At 50.5% G+C, this 20,077-nt stretch overlaps 2 protein-coding genes across 2 annotated transcripts in view; one reads left to right on the forward strand and one right to left on the reverse strand.

Annotated features, from left to right (window-relative positions):
• Nucleotides 1–2,898: 2,898 nt before the first annotated feature.
• LOC122381488 (translation initiation factor IF-2-like) lies at nt 2,899–6,671 on the forward strand. The gene is made up of 3 exons (XM_043365716.1): nt 2,899–3,302; nt 3,598–3,759; nt 6,101–6,671. The coding sequence occupies exons 1-3, from the start codon at nt 3,227–3,229 to the stop codon at nt 6,499–6,501; spliced, it is 639 nt and encodes a 212-aa protein (XP_043221651.1). The 5' UTR covers nt 2,899–3,226; the 3' UTR covers nt 6,502–6,671.
• A 1,681-nt stretch (nt 6,672–8,352) lies between these two features.
• LOC122381490 (RNA-binding motif, single-stranded-interacting protein 3-like) overlaps nt 8,353–20,077 on the reverse strand; it is a 41,490-nt gene continuing 29,765 nt past the window's right edge. The window contains exons 2-5 of the mRNA XM_043365717.1: nt 13,686–13,896; nt 11,410–11,659; nt 10,417–10,995; nt 8,353–10,226 (exon numbers count right to left, since the gene is read on the reverse strand). Coding sequence (XP_043221652.1) covers nt 10,428–10,995; nt 11,410–11,659; nt 13,686–13,896 — 1,029 coding nt within the window. The 3' untranslated portion in view covers nt 8,353–10,226; nt 10,417–10,427. The remainder of the gene's footprint in view (nt 10,227–10,416; nt 10,996–11,409; nt 11,660–13,685; nt 13,897–20,077) is intronic.

Here is a 20,077-nt window from a genome sequence, read left to right on the forward strand (position 1 = left end):
TTGTAAGACGGAAGCCAGAGCCCAAAACGTGAAGAAGCCAAAATGCTAATAATTTTTACTTTGACCTGACCTGTGACGTCATCGGTGACCTCGAGGTCAATGAAATTAGGTTTCGCTCGACAGTTTTTCCGGGGCTATCAGACGCCGTTTGAATTTTGACGATCGGCCCAGTAGTTTTGGAGTTAGGAGGGGGGGCTATGAATAGCCCCCCCCCCAGTAGGGCGTGTTATACGCAGACCCCAGTGGGGCGCGGGTTAAGGGACGATTAAGGGATGAGGGATGTGAGGCACGTGTGAAGTTAGTGGTGGTGCGGCTAGATATCGACCCGGGGAATTGCCTGGGACCATTATTTTCGCGATCGGAAGAACCCCTGAGGCACTTTTGGCGCGCCCCGTCATTTAAGGGACGATTAAGGGATAAGGGATATGAGGCACGTGTGAAGTTAGTGGTGGTGCGGCAAGATATCGACCCGGGGAATCGCCTGGGACCATTATTTTCGCGATCGGAAGAGCCCCTGAGGCACTTTTGGCGCGCCCCGTCATTTAAGGGACGATTAAGGGATAAGGGATATGAGGCACGTGTGAAGTTAGTGGTGGTGCGGCTAGATATCGACCCGGGGAATCGCCTGGGACCATTCTTTTCGCGATCGGAAGAACCCCTGAGGCACTTTTGGCGCGCCCCGTCGTTTAAGGGACGATTAAGGGATGAGGGATGTGAGGCACGTGTGAAGTTAGTGGTGGTGCGGCTAGATATCGACCCGGGGAATTGCCTGGGACCATTATTTTCGCGATCGGAAGAACCCCTGAGGCACTTTTGGCGCGCCCCGTCATTTAAGGGACGATTAAGGGATAAGGGATATGAGGCACGTGTGAAGTTAGTGGTGGTGCGGCAAGATATCGACCCGGGGAATCGCCTGGGACCATTATTTTCGCGATCGGAAGAGCCCCTGAGGCACTTTTGGCGCGCCCCGTCATTTAAGGGACGATTAAGGGATAAGGGATATGAGGCACGTGTGAAGTTAGTGGTGGTGCGGCTAGATATCGACCCGGGGAATCGCCTGGGACCATTCTTTTCGCGATCGGAAGAACCCCTGAGGCACTTTTGGCGCGCCCCGTCATTTAAGGGACGATTAAGGGATAAGGGATATGAGGCACGTGTGAAGTTAGTGGTGGTGCGGCTAGATATCGACCCGGGGAATCGCCTGGGACCATTCTTTTCGCGATCGGAAGAACCCCTGAGGCACTTTTGGCGCGCCCCGTCATTTAAGGGACGATTAAGGGATAAGGGATATGAGGCACGTGTGAAGTTAGTGGTGGTGCGGCTAGATATCGACCCGGGGAATCGCCTGGGACCATTCTTTTCGCGATCGGAAGAACCCCTGAGGCACTTTTGGCGCGCCCCGTCATTTAAGGGACGATTAAGGGATAAGGGATATGAGGCACGTGTGAAGTTAGTGGTGGTGCGGCTAGATATCGACCCGGGGAATCGCCTGGGACCATTATTTTCGCGATCAGAAGAACCCCTGAGGCACTTTTGGCGCGCCCCGTCATTTAAGGGACGATTAAGGGATAAGGGATATGAGGCACGTGTGAAGTTAGTGGTGGTGCGGCTAGATATCGACCCGGGGAATCGCCTGGGACCATTATTTTCGCGATCGGAAGAACCCCTGAGACACTTTTGGCGCGCCCCGTCGTTTAAGGGACGATTAAGGGATGAGGGATATGAGGCACGTGTGAAGTTAGTGGTGGTGCGGCTAGATATCGACCCGGGGAATCGCCTGGGACCATTCTTTTCGCGATCGGAAGAACCCCTGAGGCACTTTTGGCGCGCCCCGTCATTTAAGGGACGATTAAGGGATAAGGGATATGAGGCACGTGTGAAGTTAGTGGTGGTGCGGCTAGATATCGACCCGGGGAATCGCCTGGGACCATTCTTTTCGCGATCGGAAGAACCCCTGAGGCACTTTTGGCGCGCCCCGTCATTTACTTTTGGCGCGCCCCGTCATTTAAGGGACGATTAAGGGATAAGGGATATGAGGCACGTGTGAAGTTAGTGGTGGTGCGGCTAGATATCGACCCGGGGAATCGCCTGGGACCATTATTTTCGCGATCAGAAGAACCCCTGAGGCACTTTTGGCGCGCCCCGTCATTTAAGGGACGATTAAGGGATAAGGGATATGAGGCACGTGTGAAGTTAGTGGTGGTGCGGCTAGATATCGACCCGGGGAATCGCCTGGGACCATTCTTTTCGCGATCGGAAGAACCCCTGAGGCACTTTTGGCGCGCCCCGTCGTTTAAGGGACGATTAAGGGATGAGGGATATGAGGCACGTGTGAAGTTAGTGGTGGTGCGGCTAGATATCGACCCGGGGAATCGCCTGGGACCATTATTTTCGCGATCAGAAGAACCCCTGAGGCACTTTTGGCGCGCCCCGTCGTTTAAGGGACGATTAAGGGATGAGGGATGTGAGGCACGTGTGAAGTTAGTGGTGGTGCGGCTAGATATCGACCCGGGGAATTGCCTGGGACCATTATTTTCGCGATCGGAAGAACCCCTGAGGCACTTTTGGCGCGCCCCGTCATTTAAGGGACGATTAAGGGATAAGGGATATGAGGCACGTGTGAAGTTAGTGGTGGTGCGGCTAGATATCGACCCGGGGAATCGCCTGGGACCATTATTTTCGTGATCGGAAGAGCCCCTGAGGCACTTTTGGCGCGCCCCGTCGTTTAAGGGACGATTAAGGGATAAGGGATACCTGCTAGGGCAAAATTAATGTCATATTCGTGCTCCCCGTCCCCGAATTGACCAGATATGACGTTTTCAAGTGATTCGGTACTCGACGCTGAATACGAATCCGAATCCGACGCCAACTTCACGCACATCCCTCAGCGGGGCGCGGGTTAGACATCTTGAGTTGACAACCAAATAAGCCCGTTTTTCTTTGGACGACAACCACCGAAACACTTTTTCCAGCCCTGGCTAAGCCGGGAAGGAGCAGAGGCGGAAAGAATGAAACAATACCATCAAATCGTGAGTATACGGTCAGGAAACAAAGCTGCTCTAATAAAAACGCCAGGTGCCGACACCGGCGCTGCGTCCGATGGAAACAATGCACCGCCGGCTTCAGTGGCAGTTCGGGGAAGGTCGCGGCCAAACCGCGTCTATATGACGGGCTCGGCGCGGCGCTGTTCAGTCGGCTGGCGACGGCACCGCGAGCAGGACCAACCATGACGTCATCAGTGGCCGCCGCCGGTCGGCTGGCCCTTCTTCTCACAGTGAGCTGCTCACTGCTGCCTGCCCACGGTGAGAGAGTAGTAGTGGAATGTGAGAATTTCTAGTATAGCTGAAAAAATATCACTCTGAGGAAGGCGAGTATTTTGTTATTCAAATCTCAGCACTATTCTTATTGCTTGTCTGCTCTGTTCGCTTGAGAGCGACGTCATGTGTTTTCGTGTGTCAGAATTTAGCTAGCTATATTCATTTGCCATCACAGATCTCGTTTTCATTCACCAAAGGCATGTTCTCCGACTGTAGTTTGGTTTAAATCACACTCCTCGGTCCCCGTCGGCGCCTGACTCAGCCCCACCGCCCGTCTCAGGCCAGTACCGGGACTGGAACGCAGTGGCCGACTACTCTGCGCCGTCCAGCTACAGCTCAAACTCGGGGTACGACTATTACGACAGCCGCGGGTCGAGCTCGCCGGCCCGGCAGAACAAGCGCGGGTACAACGACTACGGCAGCTGGGACTACGGCTCAGACGGTGAGACTGATACTTAGACTCCTAGCTGGTGCCCCGATACTCAACAATCACTCATACCCATTAGTACCGCAAACTGTTGTGCAAAACTTCGATAAAATAATTTATAGTCAAAGGCAAACGGGAATAAGCGCAAGCAATGCGAGATGTTGCATTGTAACTTAATTGCATGCCAATAAAAACAAAAACGATTCCCTGAAACTTTTATCATATAAAGCAAGTCATAAAATGGTCATCTCACACGGCAATTAACTAATCTTGATGCTGATAAAAATAGTGCGCCTGGGTATTTTGAACTTACTTATGTGCTCAAAACAAGAAAATGTTCAATGACAAATACCAGATCTATAAAAAACAGTGTCAGATGGAAATCATGTTTCACAGCTTGAAAGTTACTTGAAATGCAATAAGAAGAAAATATCATAATCGCAGCCTATCCAATTGCAAACTGTCGCAGCTGCCTTTCTAAGAACAAAACTATCTTGAATAAAAATAAGGACATTTGCTATCAATTTATTGCTAGACAGCAGATGAGAATTATCATGCTAACTTTGTTTTGAAATTCCTGAGCATATAAAAACGTTTTCTTTTATATCGAATCGAATACAACATACACTCGTAAATAAATTATTATAATATTGATACAGGTTCGAAAGGACCATACCCAGAGCTGGCCAGCGGCGGCGGCGGCAGCCGGGCAGTGGCGGTGGAAAAACTGACTCAAACGGCGCCAGACTCAAAATTAGGGGAAGGATGCCGGGTGCAGAGTCCGTAACTACGAGCTCTACAAGAGCCGAACAAAAGCGGCCCATGGTAGAGAAGTGAAATGCATGCCGCGAAACACCATGTCGGTGGTCAGAACCAGAAACGGTTACGTCTTCATCATGCAACTTGTCGATAAAGACATCGGGAGCAGTGTAACAACTGTGACAGATACATATTTGAGATGCGTAACGCGTTAACACATTCCATTTTTTTTTTTTTGAACTGACATATGTTTAACCGTCAAAAAAGTTAAAACACGGTTGCGGGTTACACGCTAAGGTCACTCGTCTCGGAAGGGTTTGGAAGTTTTTTTTTGAAATTATGTGCTTTTAGAATTGTAACGGCAAATGCGTCCTCATCTTTTTTATTTTTGATAAAGAGAACAAAGGAATTTCAAAGCTAGCTAAAATCCATGCATGTGATTTTCATGCCTCGATGAAAAATTGATTAAAATGTCGTATTTATTTTCGCATTTCGTTTGTTTACAATCGGTAGGTAAGATCTCGCGCTGAAAGGGCTCACGCTGGTGTTCGACAGTGGAAGTTGGTGTCCACGAGGGACGGAGGACCGCAGGCAGGGGCGCACCGGTATCCGAGGGCTTCGGGCGGGAGAGGCGCCCTTTCTGGCAGAGAGAGAGGCAGCGTCGCCGCCGCCCCCGCCCCCGCCCGCACCGCCGCCGGCCGCCGCCCCACCGCCGCCGCTGGTTCCACCACCGCGGGGGTAAGGACCGCACTTAGGGTCACTGGAAACCGTACTGTACCAAAACGGCTGACTGATAAGCGACTGACGACGACTCCCATACTCAGTGGACTATTTCCTCTGAAAACGCATATAGATATTGTGAGGAAACTGGGCATGGTACCCAGCATTCGCATAACTGGGCAGTCGGATAGGAAAATGACAAGTGCTGGATTTTCCGGTCATTAGCGAGCATGAGGCACCGATATCAATTAGTATGGTCAATGAAGGAAATGCTTGAACTCGACACCTGAATCGCTTATAAACGAATGGTAAAACAAAGACCTGCGAACATCACTCCAACCGGGTGACTCACGAACATAGCTCTCCCAGAGAGCCAGGCAAATATAAATGACCCGAGGACAAGCTACCTGTGGTCTGTCTTCATCGTGTTGATCCCTTTCCTCATTAGGTACTGAGAGCACCAAATCGTCCCTACTTGCATATCGAAAGATCGGTCACTCCCTTATCCGCGGATAAGTAGCCGATGCCCGCAACAATGCTGACCTTTATAAAAACCGATGAACTATCCATTAACCGCTATTTGGTCAATGTTATGCACCTTTTCCCGTCTGGAAAGCACCTTCTTTTATTGAGTTGGCTCACGTGGTATGGATCGCTCATTCCGCATGCAACATTCATAATTGATCGCATAAAAATCATCGAACTGTTCTTTACTCATAGGCTCTTCCTGGCTACTGAGAACATTTAGTTGCTGTTTTTTTCTGCGGCCATAAATACATTGTAACATTTAGTTACCTATTTTACGTCTCTCATAAATGGTGCATATCATCGGCATCGATGCCTCGTCCTGAACTAAGAAAGTTGTTTTCCGTTGCAGGTGACAGCGACTACAGCTACGACGGTTGGACCACGGAGGAGCCCACCACGCCCCCGACCCGTCCGACGCGGCCCACGCCCACCACGCCCACCACGCCGACCACGCCCACAACACCCACCACGCGTCCCACGCGGCCCACGCGCCCCACCCGGCCGACGCGGCCCACCCGGCCCACCCGGCCGTTTGGCCGCCGCGGCGGGCCGGGCCGGCGTGGTCCCCCGGGGGGCCGGCGGGGCGGTCCGTTCCAGCGCGGAGGGCCTGGACCGAACGGCCGCCGATCGCCGCCCCGGGACAACCAGTTCCAGTACCGGCAGGACGTCCAGCGACGGCGGGACTACCCGCGGCGCGGCGGCCGGCAGGAGCGACCCGTCCACCGCACCGGCCGCCAGTACGTGCTCTAGGAGCGGACGGAACGAGAAGACATCTCACATCCCTGAACGGGATATCGACTGAACTTCCCAACTGGACTGAGTAACACTAAATGAACTGAGCAACAAGGCTGATGACTGTAACAATACTGTAAAAGATTTATTTGTGTAATAAACAGCACAATAAAACACTAACGTTTCACATAATTGTGTTTGAAGTGTTTGAATGCTGAATTGGGAAGGTCGCGAACAGAACAGAGAACTAGGATATTACATATTTAAGCACTTAGTGGACAGAACGGTGCAAGTACGACATGTCAGGTGCACATTTGCTTTCAAAGGCAAAAGTTGATTGAAATAATTTTAAAACGGAAACGGCTCGTTTGGAATTACATTTACACGCATTTTGGTATGATTTGCATGTTTGATTTGAGAGGTCTTTTTAAAACGGCTTCCGATTTGAATATTTCTCATAATCACCAATACGAATTATGTAGACGTAGGATGTAAATGTGAAAATGGCTACTAATGTAAATGTGAAAATGTTCGGCTACTTACAACCCCAGCTATTCGATAAACCATCAGTCAACCATATTCAAACTACGCATAGGTACAATGTGATGAAAGACACGCATTAAACTTTAATGTAGTTGCATTACTCGGTAAGGAATAAGGATAGACGTTATGTTGATTATTGCACATTTTTGATAAGGCTAGTGGACACTGCATGTTTTGCGCCATGCAAACACGACTCTTGTAATACAAAGTAAGACAGCAAAGGTCAAAATTGATGAGATAAAACATTGAAAAGCAATTAGGCAGTCATAATATACTTGGGGTGAACATTGTAAGATCCATCTGCTTTTGCCGCAGTTTGACTTCTATTGAGGTCGCTCCGAGACGTTTTACGTCTGTTTGAAGCTAAGTTATGAAGCATATGATTTGCAACCAGGAAGTCTTACTTTTTTCAGTTGGAGTTGCTGTCAGTAACGGAACAAAATGTTTCACTTTAGCTTCGAGCTTGAGAATATGCGCTATTTACCTGGTGTTAGTCTTCCTAAGAGACAGGGAAGGTCAGAGTCTAACCATTTCACAGGCAGCTCGCTCATCGGTATATAATCTTCCTTATCGTCGGGCATCCGGGAAATAGAGCCGCAATGTTGTTTGGTTGTTGTTTTATTAATGTATTTCCTTGCAAGCACCCCTGGGAAGTGCGCAGACTGCTGGCACTCCCGGAAACTTAGCTGAATCTATTCAGAGTTCATTGGTGGCGACTCGTTTTGATCGGGAGCTACAAAAAAAACTGATTTATATGCTTTGAATGGCCCTAGACACCAAATTGACGGTTCACACAAGATTTGAAGTGCACCATATTGTCAACGGCATATGCCAGTAACGTGACGAGAGAGAGAGAGAGAGAGAGAGAGAGAGAGAGAGAGAGAGAGAGAGAGAGAGAGAGAGAGAGAGAGAGAGAGAGAGAGAGAGAGAGAGAGAGAGAGAGAGAGAGAGAGAGAGAGAGAGAGGAGAGGGGAGAGAGAGAGCAAATATGCATGCTTTAAAAAAATCAGATTTTACCACTTCCGGTGCAAATAATTTCCAGAGTTCACCAATTGATTTACAATGGAGAGGTCACGGTACTGAACTGACCTCAGGTTGGCCATTAATGCACTGCGCAAATGTCGATGTGCTGATTCGCCAATCGCCACTGTCCACTCCACTGTCTGATGTGCAGTCGCAGTCGGTGACCTTGACCACTGACCCGGCCCGTGACCCCGCACCCGGTCGACTGGCGGCTGGCCGCAGTGCGCGCAGGGGCAGGCGAGGTGCCCAATCCTGCCTCAGTATATACCTCAGCAGCCACCACTCAGTCTCCACACACTACCGTTGTATGTTTTTTTTTCGTGTATTGTTCTCCGCCGGCGGCCCAGCCGGCCGTCCTTGAGGACACGGCCGGGTCACCCAGCGGCTCCTCTCTGCTGGGCACGCTGCCGCACCTATACCCCTGCCATCGCAGCCCTCAGTCCAGCCCGGCACACGGACTGTGGGCGCTACACTGCCGCACACCTGACGAACTGGTCCCCGGCTCACATACCCGGACATACATAACACCCAACTCATTCACAATCCCCGACAAACATGACAATCGTAATCCCAAACATCCACACTCCCAAACAAACCCGCCACTCCCGCCACTGCCCCTAATTCTCGGAACCGCTCAGAGACAATGTCGTGTCGCCAGTGCGGCCTTCACTCGGACAGTCCGTCAACATAACCCGCTCAATCCCCTGGCGGTTTGCACTACTGATCATACAAACAGCAACCACTGGTCATACAAACAGCAACCACTGGTCATACAAACAGCACCTCCCAAGCCGTCGCCAAAACTTCAAACATGCGCAACGTTCCGAGACAGTGGTCATTGACGGTCACAAAAATATGTACAAAAATAGCGGGCCGGCTATCCGGGGGGGGGGGGGGGGACAGTCCTCCCGGAATCTCCTTGAAGTCCAGGCACCAGACCTCTTCCATTTCGGAGCTATTTTCGTGGTGACATGTAGTCTGTTTCACCACATCACGACAGCGCAGACCAGTGGCTGAACCAGTGGGGAAGTCAGACCCAGCCGAGACAATACCTCAAACAAATCTACCAGCCACAGTTTAGACGACACATTTCTCCTATACACCTCAGCACGATATGGCATGAAGGAGAGATATGAAATATATCCCCTCGACATCCATGATGTAGTCAGACGCGGGAAAATATCGCCACACGTCTTGTATAATCTCAAATTGTAACAAATCGTAAAGAAATGCAATTTTTAGGGTTAGGGGATGGCCGATCTCGGACTTTTCTCTCATGAATCTTACACCTCTCCACGGCTCGGTTTACAATAGTCTCTGTATGGCACAATAAATGTTCTCTGAGGAATGTAGATTGATCTGCAGGCTGCTGATCATAGCATTTACCTATCATAACATCCGAATCTTTCTCCTATGGAATTACCAGCTATCACCTCTGCATGAATTTCACCATGCAGCACAGTCAACTAGAAGCAATCAAAGAAGATATTTAAAAAAGGAGACAAGTCGAGAGTAAGGCGAGACAAAGACGAAGGCACCGCAAAGAGCACTCCAACCCCGCACAAATTACTACGTCCACCTAATCTATAACCCCAACGACCCAAGAAAGGCGAACGGCACTCGGGACACACTTCACACAGGCAAACTCCGCAAAAGGCAGGAAATTAAATATAAATATTCAGGATGTAGGCCGTATAAAACATGAGACAGTCAGTCGTCGTAGGCAGCAGACTCGAGATGGGACGCGAGGCCTCGAAAAATGGTCCACGGGGACAAGCGGCGGACGACGGGGACCAGCGGCGGACCACTGGAGACCGTCTGGCGAAACATCGCGAACTGGTGATTCACGCAGCTACCAAATCGAGTGATTCCACACCCCACAGTGCGGCGCGGTGTCGGAATTTCAGTGGAATGGAACCTCAGCACACCCTCACTGGAGTTCATACTCCAATCAAAGAGTCTGTCCGTTCACTGAAGAAAGTCTTCCCTCTCGTAAGGCGGTCATGTATGTCCGTTCGTCCGCCTCGAGGCCGCACACTGACTCTAGCTCCACAGTCGCGCACACTAGCGCCATCAACGGCCGAAAGTCGGACGACTCTTCCACTCTCAGTGGCAGCACCGACGCCTGTAAGCTCCTTCATCCGCCAACACACTTCTGCCCCCCAATCAGCACCAACCTGAAATCGGCAAAGTTTGATTCTGTTAGTAATTTTTCAGGCAATTGCGAAAAAAGCAAAACGCATTTCAAAACTACCCAAAAACTCGCTCCGCGGCCCCAGGCCAGACATCTCTCACTCTCCAGCGCTCATCCCTCTCCCAGTCCTTACCCTCTCCATTCCCCCAGTACACCCCATCATGTCCGCTCACCTGAGTGTCGCTCAGTCAGCACCAGCGGCCTCGGCGGGCGCCAGCGACACGGCCGGCACCAGGTGGTGATGGTGGTGGTGCGGCGGGTAGAAGCCGGCCAGGCTGACGGCAGTGGCCGCCGGCGGGTACGGCGCCGCCCCGTAGGCCGGGTAGCCGCCGTACTGCTGCGGGTGCGCCGGGTGCGCCGGGTGCGGCGCCGCCGCCAGCTGCAGCTGCTGCATGCTCTGCAGCAGGCTGAACGTGTCCAGCTCGTGCTGGCCGGCCAGCGAGCCGCCCGGGTAGACGAGCGCCGGCTGCGGCCAGTAGGGCAGCTGCTGCAGCGGGTAGCGGCCGGCCGCCGACAGCGCCGCCTCGTAGCCGGCCAGCCGCGGTCCGGCCGGCTCCAGGGGGCGCCAGCGGGGCTCCTGCTGGGCGGCGGCCGCAGCAGCAGCGGCAGCGGCAGCGGCCACCGCCTTCTGCTGCTGGCGCTTCTTGTTTCCGTCTGCAAACTTCACCGCCAGCTGGAGCCCCTGGTTGTTGTCTAGAGTGTGGCCGTTGAGCGCGCGGATCACCTTGTCACAGGTCTCGGGTAGGTCCATCCTGGCGGAGGGGGGATCAACGTTAGTATCGACTTATAATTTCTACGCATAGAACATAAAACCTGCTTGATTGCGCTGGTAAACAGCTGCGTGCCTAATCACACTTCCGAGCGACCCCGCTCCCCCTAAACATCCTCCCACTTTCCTCAATTTTTCAGCCCCCTCTCTACCTATCTCAAGTTTCTCTCTGTCTTTCGTTCCACTGCTTACTCCTTCTTTGAGCTCCTCTACTGACCTTTTATTACATCTCTCTGCTGTCCCTTCTCCCCACCTTCCATCCTTCCCCACTCCCCCACTCCCTCCCTCTCTCCCTCCTTCCCTCCTTCCCCCTCTCTCTCTCTCTCTCTCTCTCTCTCTCTCTCTCTCTCTCTCTCTCTCTCTCTCTCTCTCTCTCCCTCTTCCCTCCTTTTCTCACCTGGCGAATCCGACGCCCCTGCTGACGCCGTTGTCGTCCCTCAGTATCCGGGTGGAGATGACAGATCCGTGTCGCTGCAGCAGCGCCTCCAGCTCCCGCTCAGTGAAGGACGCCGGCAGGTTGGTGATGTACAGGTTGGTCGGGTCCTGCTCCTGTTGGCGAGCCATCTGAGCCTGGATGTTCCGGGCGACCAGGTGCTTCACAGCCTTCTGCGCCGCCTCTGCGGTGTCGAAGTCGACGAAACCGTACCCTGCGCAGAGCAGCGGGAAAGAGGTGGGTGAGTGTTAGTTGAATGGTTGGTTGGCCTATTATATAATATGTTATGGCCTATGGGTAGCACTGAGGTTCCATTACAACACTAGTCTATATGTATAAAAAGCCATATTGTGACGATCTGGGAGCGTACGAATAGCGGCTCGAGATGTGCTCTGAATAATGCACGTTTACTTTAAGTAGGTCTGTGTTTGTAAATGTAGTTAGTTGGAAGCTGCAGCATGTTATCTGTATAGGTTCTCTTTGAAGCAGAGAAAATCAATACTGTATCCAGCCTGCCAGGAGATTTGAAGTAAACACTGGCTATTTTTAGCAAATATTACCAATCACATGATAAATGTGTCCAAACAATAAATTCTGACGGAAAATGATTCCACCAAAGCCGTTTAAACACGCCAATTCAATTACTTTTTCATTCAGCTCGTTTAACATTAATGGCGTCTAACGCTGCCCGACTGCTGTGAAAGAGGTGCCGTGTCCCCGCGTCCAATTCGGGATCGGCGGTGTCCGGCTCGACTCGACGTAATGAGGGTGCTATTTGTGGACCGGCTCGACGCGGCACAGTTTAGATCATGACGCCCCGTCCCACAGGAAATGAGCTCGCCAGAGATAGCAGCCTGTTGGAGCAGCGGTGAATTACTTAGCAGGGTATCCACCGGTGTCGAGAAAGGGAGTTCCATGACAGAGATAAAATGTCGTGGCTCGGGGTATTTGAAAGCAAGAGACGTCTGTCCTTGTGCAGTGAATTCTCGCGGTTACGTACCGTAACTGACCGTACCGTACGTACCGTAGAAAATACAGCTTATTACTCGATATTTATATCCCAAATTACATTTAAATTGTTTGAGCAATGTGTCATCGTATCAGCACATGAGCGATCAGTCCCCTTATCCTCTATGTTGTTTGATTTTGTTTACAACACCAGAGCATGCTGTATTTCCCGCGCCACGCCGTGGCAATGTCCCTCCGCTGGCACCCTCTGAGCTCTGATGACCGCCCTTCTCCAGCGTTCCCAACGAGCTGGCAGTAGCTGCCATCCTCTCGGCCATCAGGGCAGTGCCAATTAGTGCCATGGCGCGGCCGGCGGCGGTCATCCATTGTGGCCGGCGGCGGCGCGCGGGCCGCCGGAGGGGAGGGGCAGGACGTCACCCTTCCCCGCGGCAGGAGCGGGCCGCCGGCCGGGCTAGTTGAGTCAATCAAATCTAATTGAATCACCGCCGGGTAGTGGCGACGTGCTTCTGCGCCGCGGCTGCCACCGACAGGCAGACTGGCGACAGAGAGGACCGACGAAAAACGGAGCGACAGGGAACGTCGACAGGGAGAAAACAAGGCGAGAGAGACTGAAAGAGAGACGACAGGGACAAGGACAGGTAGACGCGACGTAAGCGTTTATTGGGGACGATGTAAATGAATAACTATACGATGCAATCAAAGAATAAACCATCGGCTGATCTGTCGAGCAAGGGGACAAGCGGAAAAGCCACCACTTTGCGCAGGGAGTCCGCATTTCTAAAAGCAAATTTAAAAAATTGTGCCAAAGAGGACTTAACTATGTATCATTTATTCGTAACGTCTTTCCTGGCCCATGATGGTTTAGCAATATAGCCTTTCAATGTCAAAGCAGGACGAACAACAGGTCTTAACCCTTGGAAACATTAACCCGGAGCAGTTTGTCCCCATACCTGACCCTTATCGCGCAGAAGTTCATGGCCACGACTCCATTGGCCCATGTTTGAGCATTTGGTCACAAGCGGTGGCGAAATTTATGAGCGAAACCTACAGCATGACGAAGCTCATCCCCACGGCAGCCCCAACATATCGCTCGCCCGATGTCCTTACCACTGACATTTGATGTGCTATCAAGTTACAAATCTCGCACGCCCAGACCCATTGTATATACCCTCGCCAACGACAGTTGCACCAGTCGTCAACTGTCTCAGATAGCCTTGTGTCCAGCGCAACTCTTACTATCCCCGAATCTTATTTATCTCCCTCTCACTGACCTTTGCACTGTCCGGTGGTTTTGTCCAGGATGGCCTTGGTCGAGTTGACCTGACCCAGGCCGGCGCACATGGTCCGCAGGTGCTCATCGGTGGTCTCCGGGCCCAGTCCGCGGATGTAAAGGTTGGTTTTGCTCAGTTCCACCTCCTTACCGGAGCCGTGGGAGCTGGTATGGGAGCCGCTGCCCGGCGACCGAGCCGGAGAGTAGCCGTTCTGTCAAGGAGAGAAGGGGGTGTCACACAGCAGAGAAATGAGGGAATTACCTTTCACCATAAACTGCCGTTATTGATCATTTCAAACATCTAACCACACGATAAGGCAGCAACTGGGGTGTAGTTTCATGGTTTATTAGAATTAGGTCTGATTAAGAAGTGGACTCAGCATAATTGGAACATTAAGTAGAGGAACAGTGTAAATAAGTACCCAATTATTTTATAACACATGAGATCGACAAGTCGCGTGTCCCATGCAAATGACGATTCCTTTAGTGGAGCTCAGCACAACCGCTCCATTGTTGGGAGATGAACTAATCCAATCCGGCTTATAAGGATAAAAAGGTACCATCAAGCCGACATGCTTTGGGCGCCGATAGCTGCGGGGCAGCAGTCGCACAATTTTGTCGCTAGATGTCACTACTTGGTACACCTGAAGGTTATACTGTACCGCATTACACCCCGTACCAAAGGGCGGACAAAAGGAGGCACCGGAAAACTTCTCAGACTGGCGAATCGATACTGTTAGAACTTTTACTGGACAACATGGTGATTAGCGATTGAAGAAGTTTCTGCTGCAATTTCGCAGAAACGTTTAATAATTCAAGTTGGCGAGAGCCGGACACGAATATAAATAGGTACAGCCTCATCATTCAGAAATTCTTTACGAGGCATTCGAGCACACGACACTCAGCTTACGGCTCTTTCGAAAACATTCCAACTGGTTGAAACACGCTGGCTTTATCAGCTGGATGACGTAAATAGGAGAAAACTTTAGAGATAAGTCTGGAAAATAAGTTTGAAACTATTTCCCACACAATTCTAATCTCGAGTGTTTATGATTCACAGTTTCAACTGAGAGTTCACAGCAGTGCGACGCTCCGGCACCGGCTCGCACTTTGAACGAACACCAGCCAGTCTCGGAGGGGAAAACACGCCAAATTGAAGTGTTTGTGAGCCCGCCGCGGTTCAGAGGTCGCGCGCGATGCTGCGCGGCGTGGTATGCATTGCGCCACGCACCGCGGCAAAAAAGGTCACCGCTGCCGAGCTGCTGCCGGGGGTCAGCCGTTCGCCTGTTCAGCTGTGTTCAGCTCGTCTGTTCCGCTGTTCAGTGAACTGAACAAACCAGAGACGGTGAAAGGGAGCAGTCATCTAAACAGAGTATCGGAATGGGCGAGTGTCCGCTGCCAGAACACAGAGTTACGCGCTGCAGCAAATGAATGGGTGCGACCACGGGACCAGGCGGTGTCTAGTAGCTTTGTTTTTCATTGCTAAAAGATAGAACTGTGGGGTTTGGTATATTTTCTAAGCAACGCAACAATGCTGTTTGTACAACTTGCTCGTTTTGCAGCGATGGATACATTTATGTTTGATGAAATGTTGGATGAAAAGTTTAAGTCAAACATTGAAAAGAATAAGCATCGTTACCACTGCGCAGCAATCCTTGGGTCCGAGTTGGCAGACTGCCCCATATGTTTGTTCACTGCATTTCTCGCTGGCATGGCTATCAGAGGTTGAAGTGAAGACTGGTACAGTCCACAGCAGAAGTACCTAATGTACGGTTTCAGTCATGGGTAGGTATATTCTGCTTCTGAAGCTTGGGAACGATAAGCCAGACTACAATGAAACTTTAATGTAGCTTACATGCATCGTCGCCCTTGCAGCTTGAAATTTATCTATTGACGTCTTCTTTTCGATCACTCTGCATAAACAAATCGCCAGTCAAAGCCGTCCGTTGAGATTGGTAAAACCGCACATTACTTTAGCGGTGGTCTGTACCTTTATGTTCCGGCATTGTCCGAAGGGTAAGTGGCACTAATTATCTAAATTAAAAAGTACCTAATATGACCAAAACTATTTCATAATATCGCATGGCATCATAAAATTGCACATAAATATTGACGGAGATAAATGTTTGCTTATACAATAGGGACATAAAGCAAAGAGCATCGTTGTTCAACACGGCCAAAAGTAATGAATGCCTCCTAATGACCTGCAATTTTCGTAATGACACAGCATTACACAGTGTGTATGGCGGTCGCGTTTGAATGTCTGACTCGTCTCCGTTCCAATGTAAGAAAGAGGTCTCGTTCCGCTTGGTGAAGCGTGTAAAGCTCACCCTGACCAATATAGTAACAGGATATGACAGCGTACGCCACCAGCGCACCAATGATAGTGAGGATGGTGTGCTGATTGTTGGCGCAATGATGCAACAGCAGTGGGTGATATCGACAGGCAACCACTGCTACCGCTGTCCTTTGTTCCTCAACAGTGTGATGTCGACTAAAAAACAGCTTCGTCATTGAATAACAAATATGTGAGCAGAATTTTGAGAAGTGTGAATAGACAGAACGAAAGAGAAGTAAGGATAGGCGATAGGGACGGGCAGTGGGAAGCCAAAACTTTTAAAGCTTCTTGCCAATCGGCGATACTTGTAACAGTTTGTGGGTGCTGGAAACCACAACAATTCATAAAGTTGCGAGTTTAGGGTCTAAGTTCACTAAAGGCTGCCGTACAAGTGCATAATTTGAGACTGATCATGGCTTCAGTTGCAATCGATCTCGGAATCATCGAAACACGAAAATAATATCTGAGCACACTGAAAACTTCACTCGCAGCAAGACACGCACATAACAAGGTCTTCATCGCACATTCGGACACTAATAGGGATCAGAACTTTGGGGCTTCAGGGTTGCCCGTCTGTTGTTGTCGCTGCTACCGCTTCGATCCGTCTATTATTCGCTCAGTGTCTGTGTGTGGGGTTGTATCTGAATACGTGTGCATGTATTGTCCGTGTTTGAACGTGGTGTAGAAGTATGTGTGAGAGTCTTCTCCTAGAAAACACTCCTATGTCTATCATTTTATCTGTACTGTACGTCTGTGCCTGTACTCATACTGCGTCTGCGTTTGTACCTAAGGCCGTGCTTGTATCTATGCCTTCGTCTGAATCTGCGTCTCTGTTTGTTTCCCCAGCGTGCGTGCTAACGATGTAACTTTATCCCCGTGCCGTGCAGCACGTCGGTCCGACTATCGCTGCAGGTATGGCCGCCTCACCGGATCGGACCGCCGCGCACGGCGGGCCGGCGGACCGCCCGGCCTCACCATTAGGTCTGTCGCTGCGTCCCGCCCCCTGTATCTGACACCTGACACCCAGCACCGCGACACCCGACACCCGACACCGACACCGGCTCCGACACTGCCGGCCGCCGGCTGACCGCGAGAACCGAACCGGGGCGCCGCTACACCGGCCGGGCTGGCGAGGTGGGAAATTAGGGAGGAGCTGGGTGAGGTGACTGAAAATGGAGTCCGGACTGGTCCACAGAAGACCGGGGCATCGGAAATATGCATGTGATCTACTTCACTGAGTCGTCACTTAGTCACATGATCACAATGACGGTCAACTTCATTAATTTTATGTCGTGAGCCTTCGCATAATGATTCAACCGTTTAATTCTTCGCTTGATATCACTCGCCATAAAAACTTACTTAACGAGTCTCACATGTATACGTGCAGCATCCAGCAACGAAGTAGACAATTTCAAATCACACGCATTTGTTGGATTCATTTTGGCTGAATGAGCATCAGAATATCTGGGAATAATAACGAATCAAGCCTGTTTCACCTTTCCCAAAACTTGCTACCTGCAGGGTCATCAGTCCACCATGTTCCCTTGGGACGACGCAGCTCACAACGTATGTGGCGGGTGCTCACTGGTACTACCTCATACAGCGCAAACCCATGCTGACCCGCTGATGTTGACCACAGACGGGTGACACACCAGGCCGCGGAGGGGAATGGAACGGGTTGGGGTGGGGGATGATCTCAGGTAGAGCTCGGTACGGCGCGGGGAGACCCCGGGCCGGCAGTGACTAACCGATTGGAAATCGCCCTGTGGGATATGCCGATCGACTCTGGTGGGGAAGTAAGGGGAAAAGGACTGCACTGGAGAGAGGAATGGGAGGGGTGAGTGTTGATAGGGTGGTGTTGGAAGGGAAGAACCGAGGAAAAGACAGACATAACAATTTAGCCCCGGTGTAGAATGAACATGGACCATGATCATATGATGAACCCCATACTTCTCAATACTATACAGAGAAGTCTGTGGATGAACCCATCGGCGGCCGCTGTGTGGCTGAAGACAGTCGCGGTCATCAAGTGAGACAGACGTCATCACCAGTATTTACTAGGAGTTTGACGTCACCATCCACCCAGTTCCTATGAAACTACTGCAGTCATTACAGAAAGACGTAGCCAACTGACTTGCAATGTGGCATATATCGCGTCACTGCAACATCGTCAGTAGAGATGCATTTCAGCACACATTCTCTGACAATGGACGGAGATGCCGCAGGCAGTAGCAGTATATAATCAATGTGTCAGTGTCACTGATTATTTTTTCATCAGCGGCGGCCGACTGACGCAATCGGAGGTCAATTGATATCAATCTTGTTTGATCAGTTAAGCAGGTCGGCTCAAGATCATGGATGGGATATGCCTCTGGGTGTGAATCGGACCTACAAATGAAACAGAAAGTCGACTGACAAGCGTGCATGTTAGCATGAAATAAGCAGAGGAGAACCGTAGTATGCGCGAGTAAAAACAATTGTTACAGCAAAACACATGTAAGTAAGAATCTCAGTAACCTACTTTTGAAAGAAATTTATATTTTATTGTGATCACGTAATTTGTGACGACTTAAGCTCTTACGAAATAAACCTAATGCCTTTGTTACCTCACGCAGCTGCAGACATTGGTTGGCAGGCCTTTTAAATATCGCAATAGGAGCGACATTATATCGGATTTTCCCGATGGTCCACTGCATAGCAAGCAGCACGCTTAGTATGTGCATAATCACCGAGCTTGACATGAGAGTCGTTGGTTTTGATGCATTCGATAAGCTATGCAATGTAAATGACCACCATGCATGGCGTTCCATGCTGCTAGCCCAAACTCAAACAACCCACAGCATCAAAACTCATCAGAATAATTTACTAGAAATAGGAACAACTTCCTGGCCCTTCGCCTATCAAAGCGTGTTTTTGGTAATCATTTACCTAACGACTACGGAGTTCGGCCAGCTCAATATGCATGATATAATTTTAGTATCCCCCGATTTAGTCCCAGTCGTTGTTCTGTGGTGGAATAAGGAGTACAATATCATGCGACCTGGACCAGCACCTGGACCAGGACCGGGGCCAGCGGGGCCAGTACCGTCCAACACGGGACCGAGGCGGACCACAAAGGGACCAGACGGACCAGATGGGACGGAGACGGACCAGACGGGGCCTAGACAGACCACACAGGGACCAGACGGACCAGCCCGGACGGAGACAGACCAGCCGGGACCAAGGCAGACCAGACGGCACAATCAGTTCCGTGTCGGTGGCAGCACAAACAGTTTTTAGTCGGTGAAGCCGTGCCTGGTGGCCTGGTTATCATGCGAGTCCGGCCGGCGCAGGCAGACACAGACACAGGCACAGCCATGGGCACAGGCATATGCACAGAAACAGGAACAAAAACGGACACAATGACCGGCAGAGATACGGATACAGACATCAGCATACTCGTAGACACAGATACGGGCCTGACAATTCAGAAATTATGATCAAAATAACGCACACGCACATGAACGTTCCCAGCAAAACCATCAATATACCGGGTGGCCCAGAAAAGACGTTCCCAACTTTAAATCAATATTTCTCAGAAAGTGATAAAGATACAACATTGAAACTTCGTATAGTCAATGCGGCACACATTTTCAGTAAATGGTGTGATTTTCATGGTGTTCGGTAAATTACTTTTTAAACGGTTCGTGTTTCAAGCATGCCATGTAAAAATTATTTTTTTGCTCCGATGTTTACTAAAAAATGTGAGTGAACGGGTCACTTTCATCCCTCGGCACCGCGGCCTAGAGCCATGACTTCTACTGGCAGCTAGCCTCATTGATGGTTCGGGTCTCAGGATGACACATTCCCTCAGGCAACCACGATGGCTCTGTGCCAGCGGCATCGGAAGAAGTTTCCAGTTTTCTAACCATCTTGTGGCTCAAATGCTTTCCTGGCTGACATTCCTGGGAAAAGGTAGCTTTTCAACCAGTTTTTTTTGTCATCTGCTGGCAATGTTGTTTTTCATAAGTTATTCTGTGGTCTTCTACACATGAACCGGTCTGCTTTAGTTTGTT

Source organism: Amphibalanus amphitrite, unplaced genomic scaffold, assembly GCF_019059575.1.
Source record: "Amphibalanus amphitrite isolate SeventyFive unplaced genomic scaffold, NRLGWU_Aamphi_draft 000121F_arrow, whole genome shotgun sequence".
NCBI classification, from domain to species: domain Eukaryota; kingdom Metazoa; phylum Arthropoda; class Thecostraca; order Balanomorpha; family Balanidae; genus Amphibalanus; species Amphibalanus amphitrite.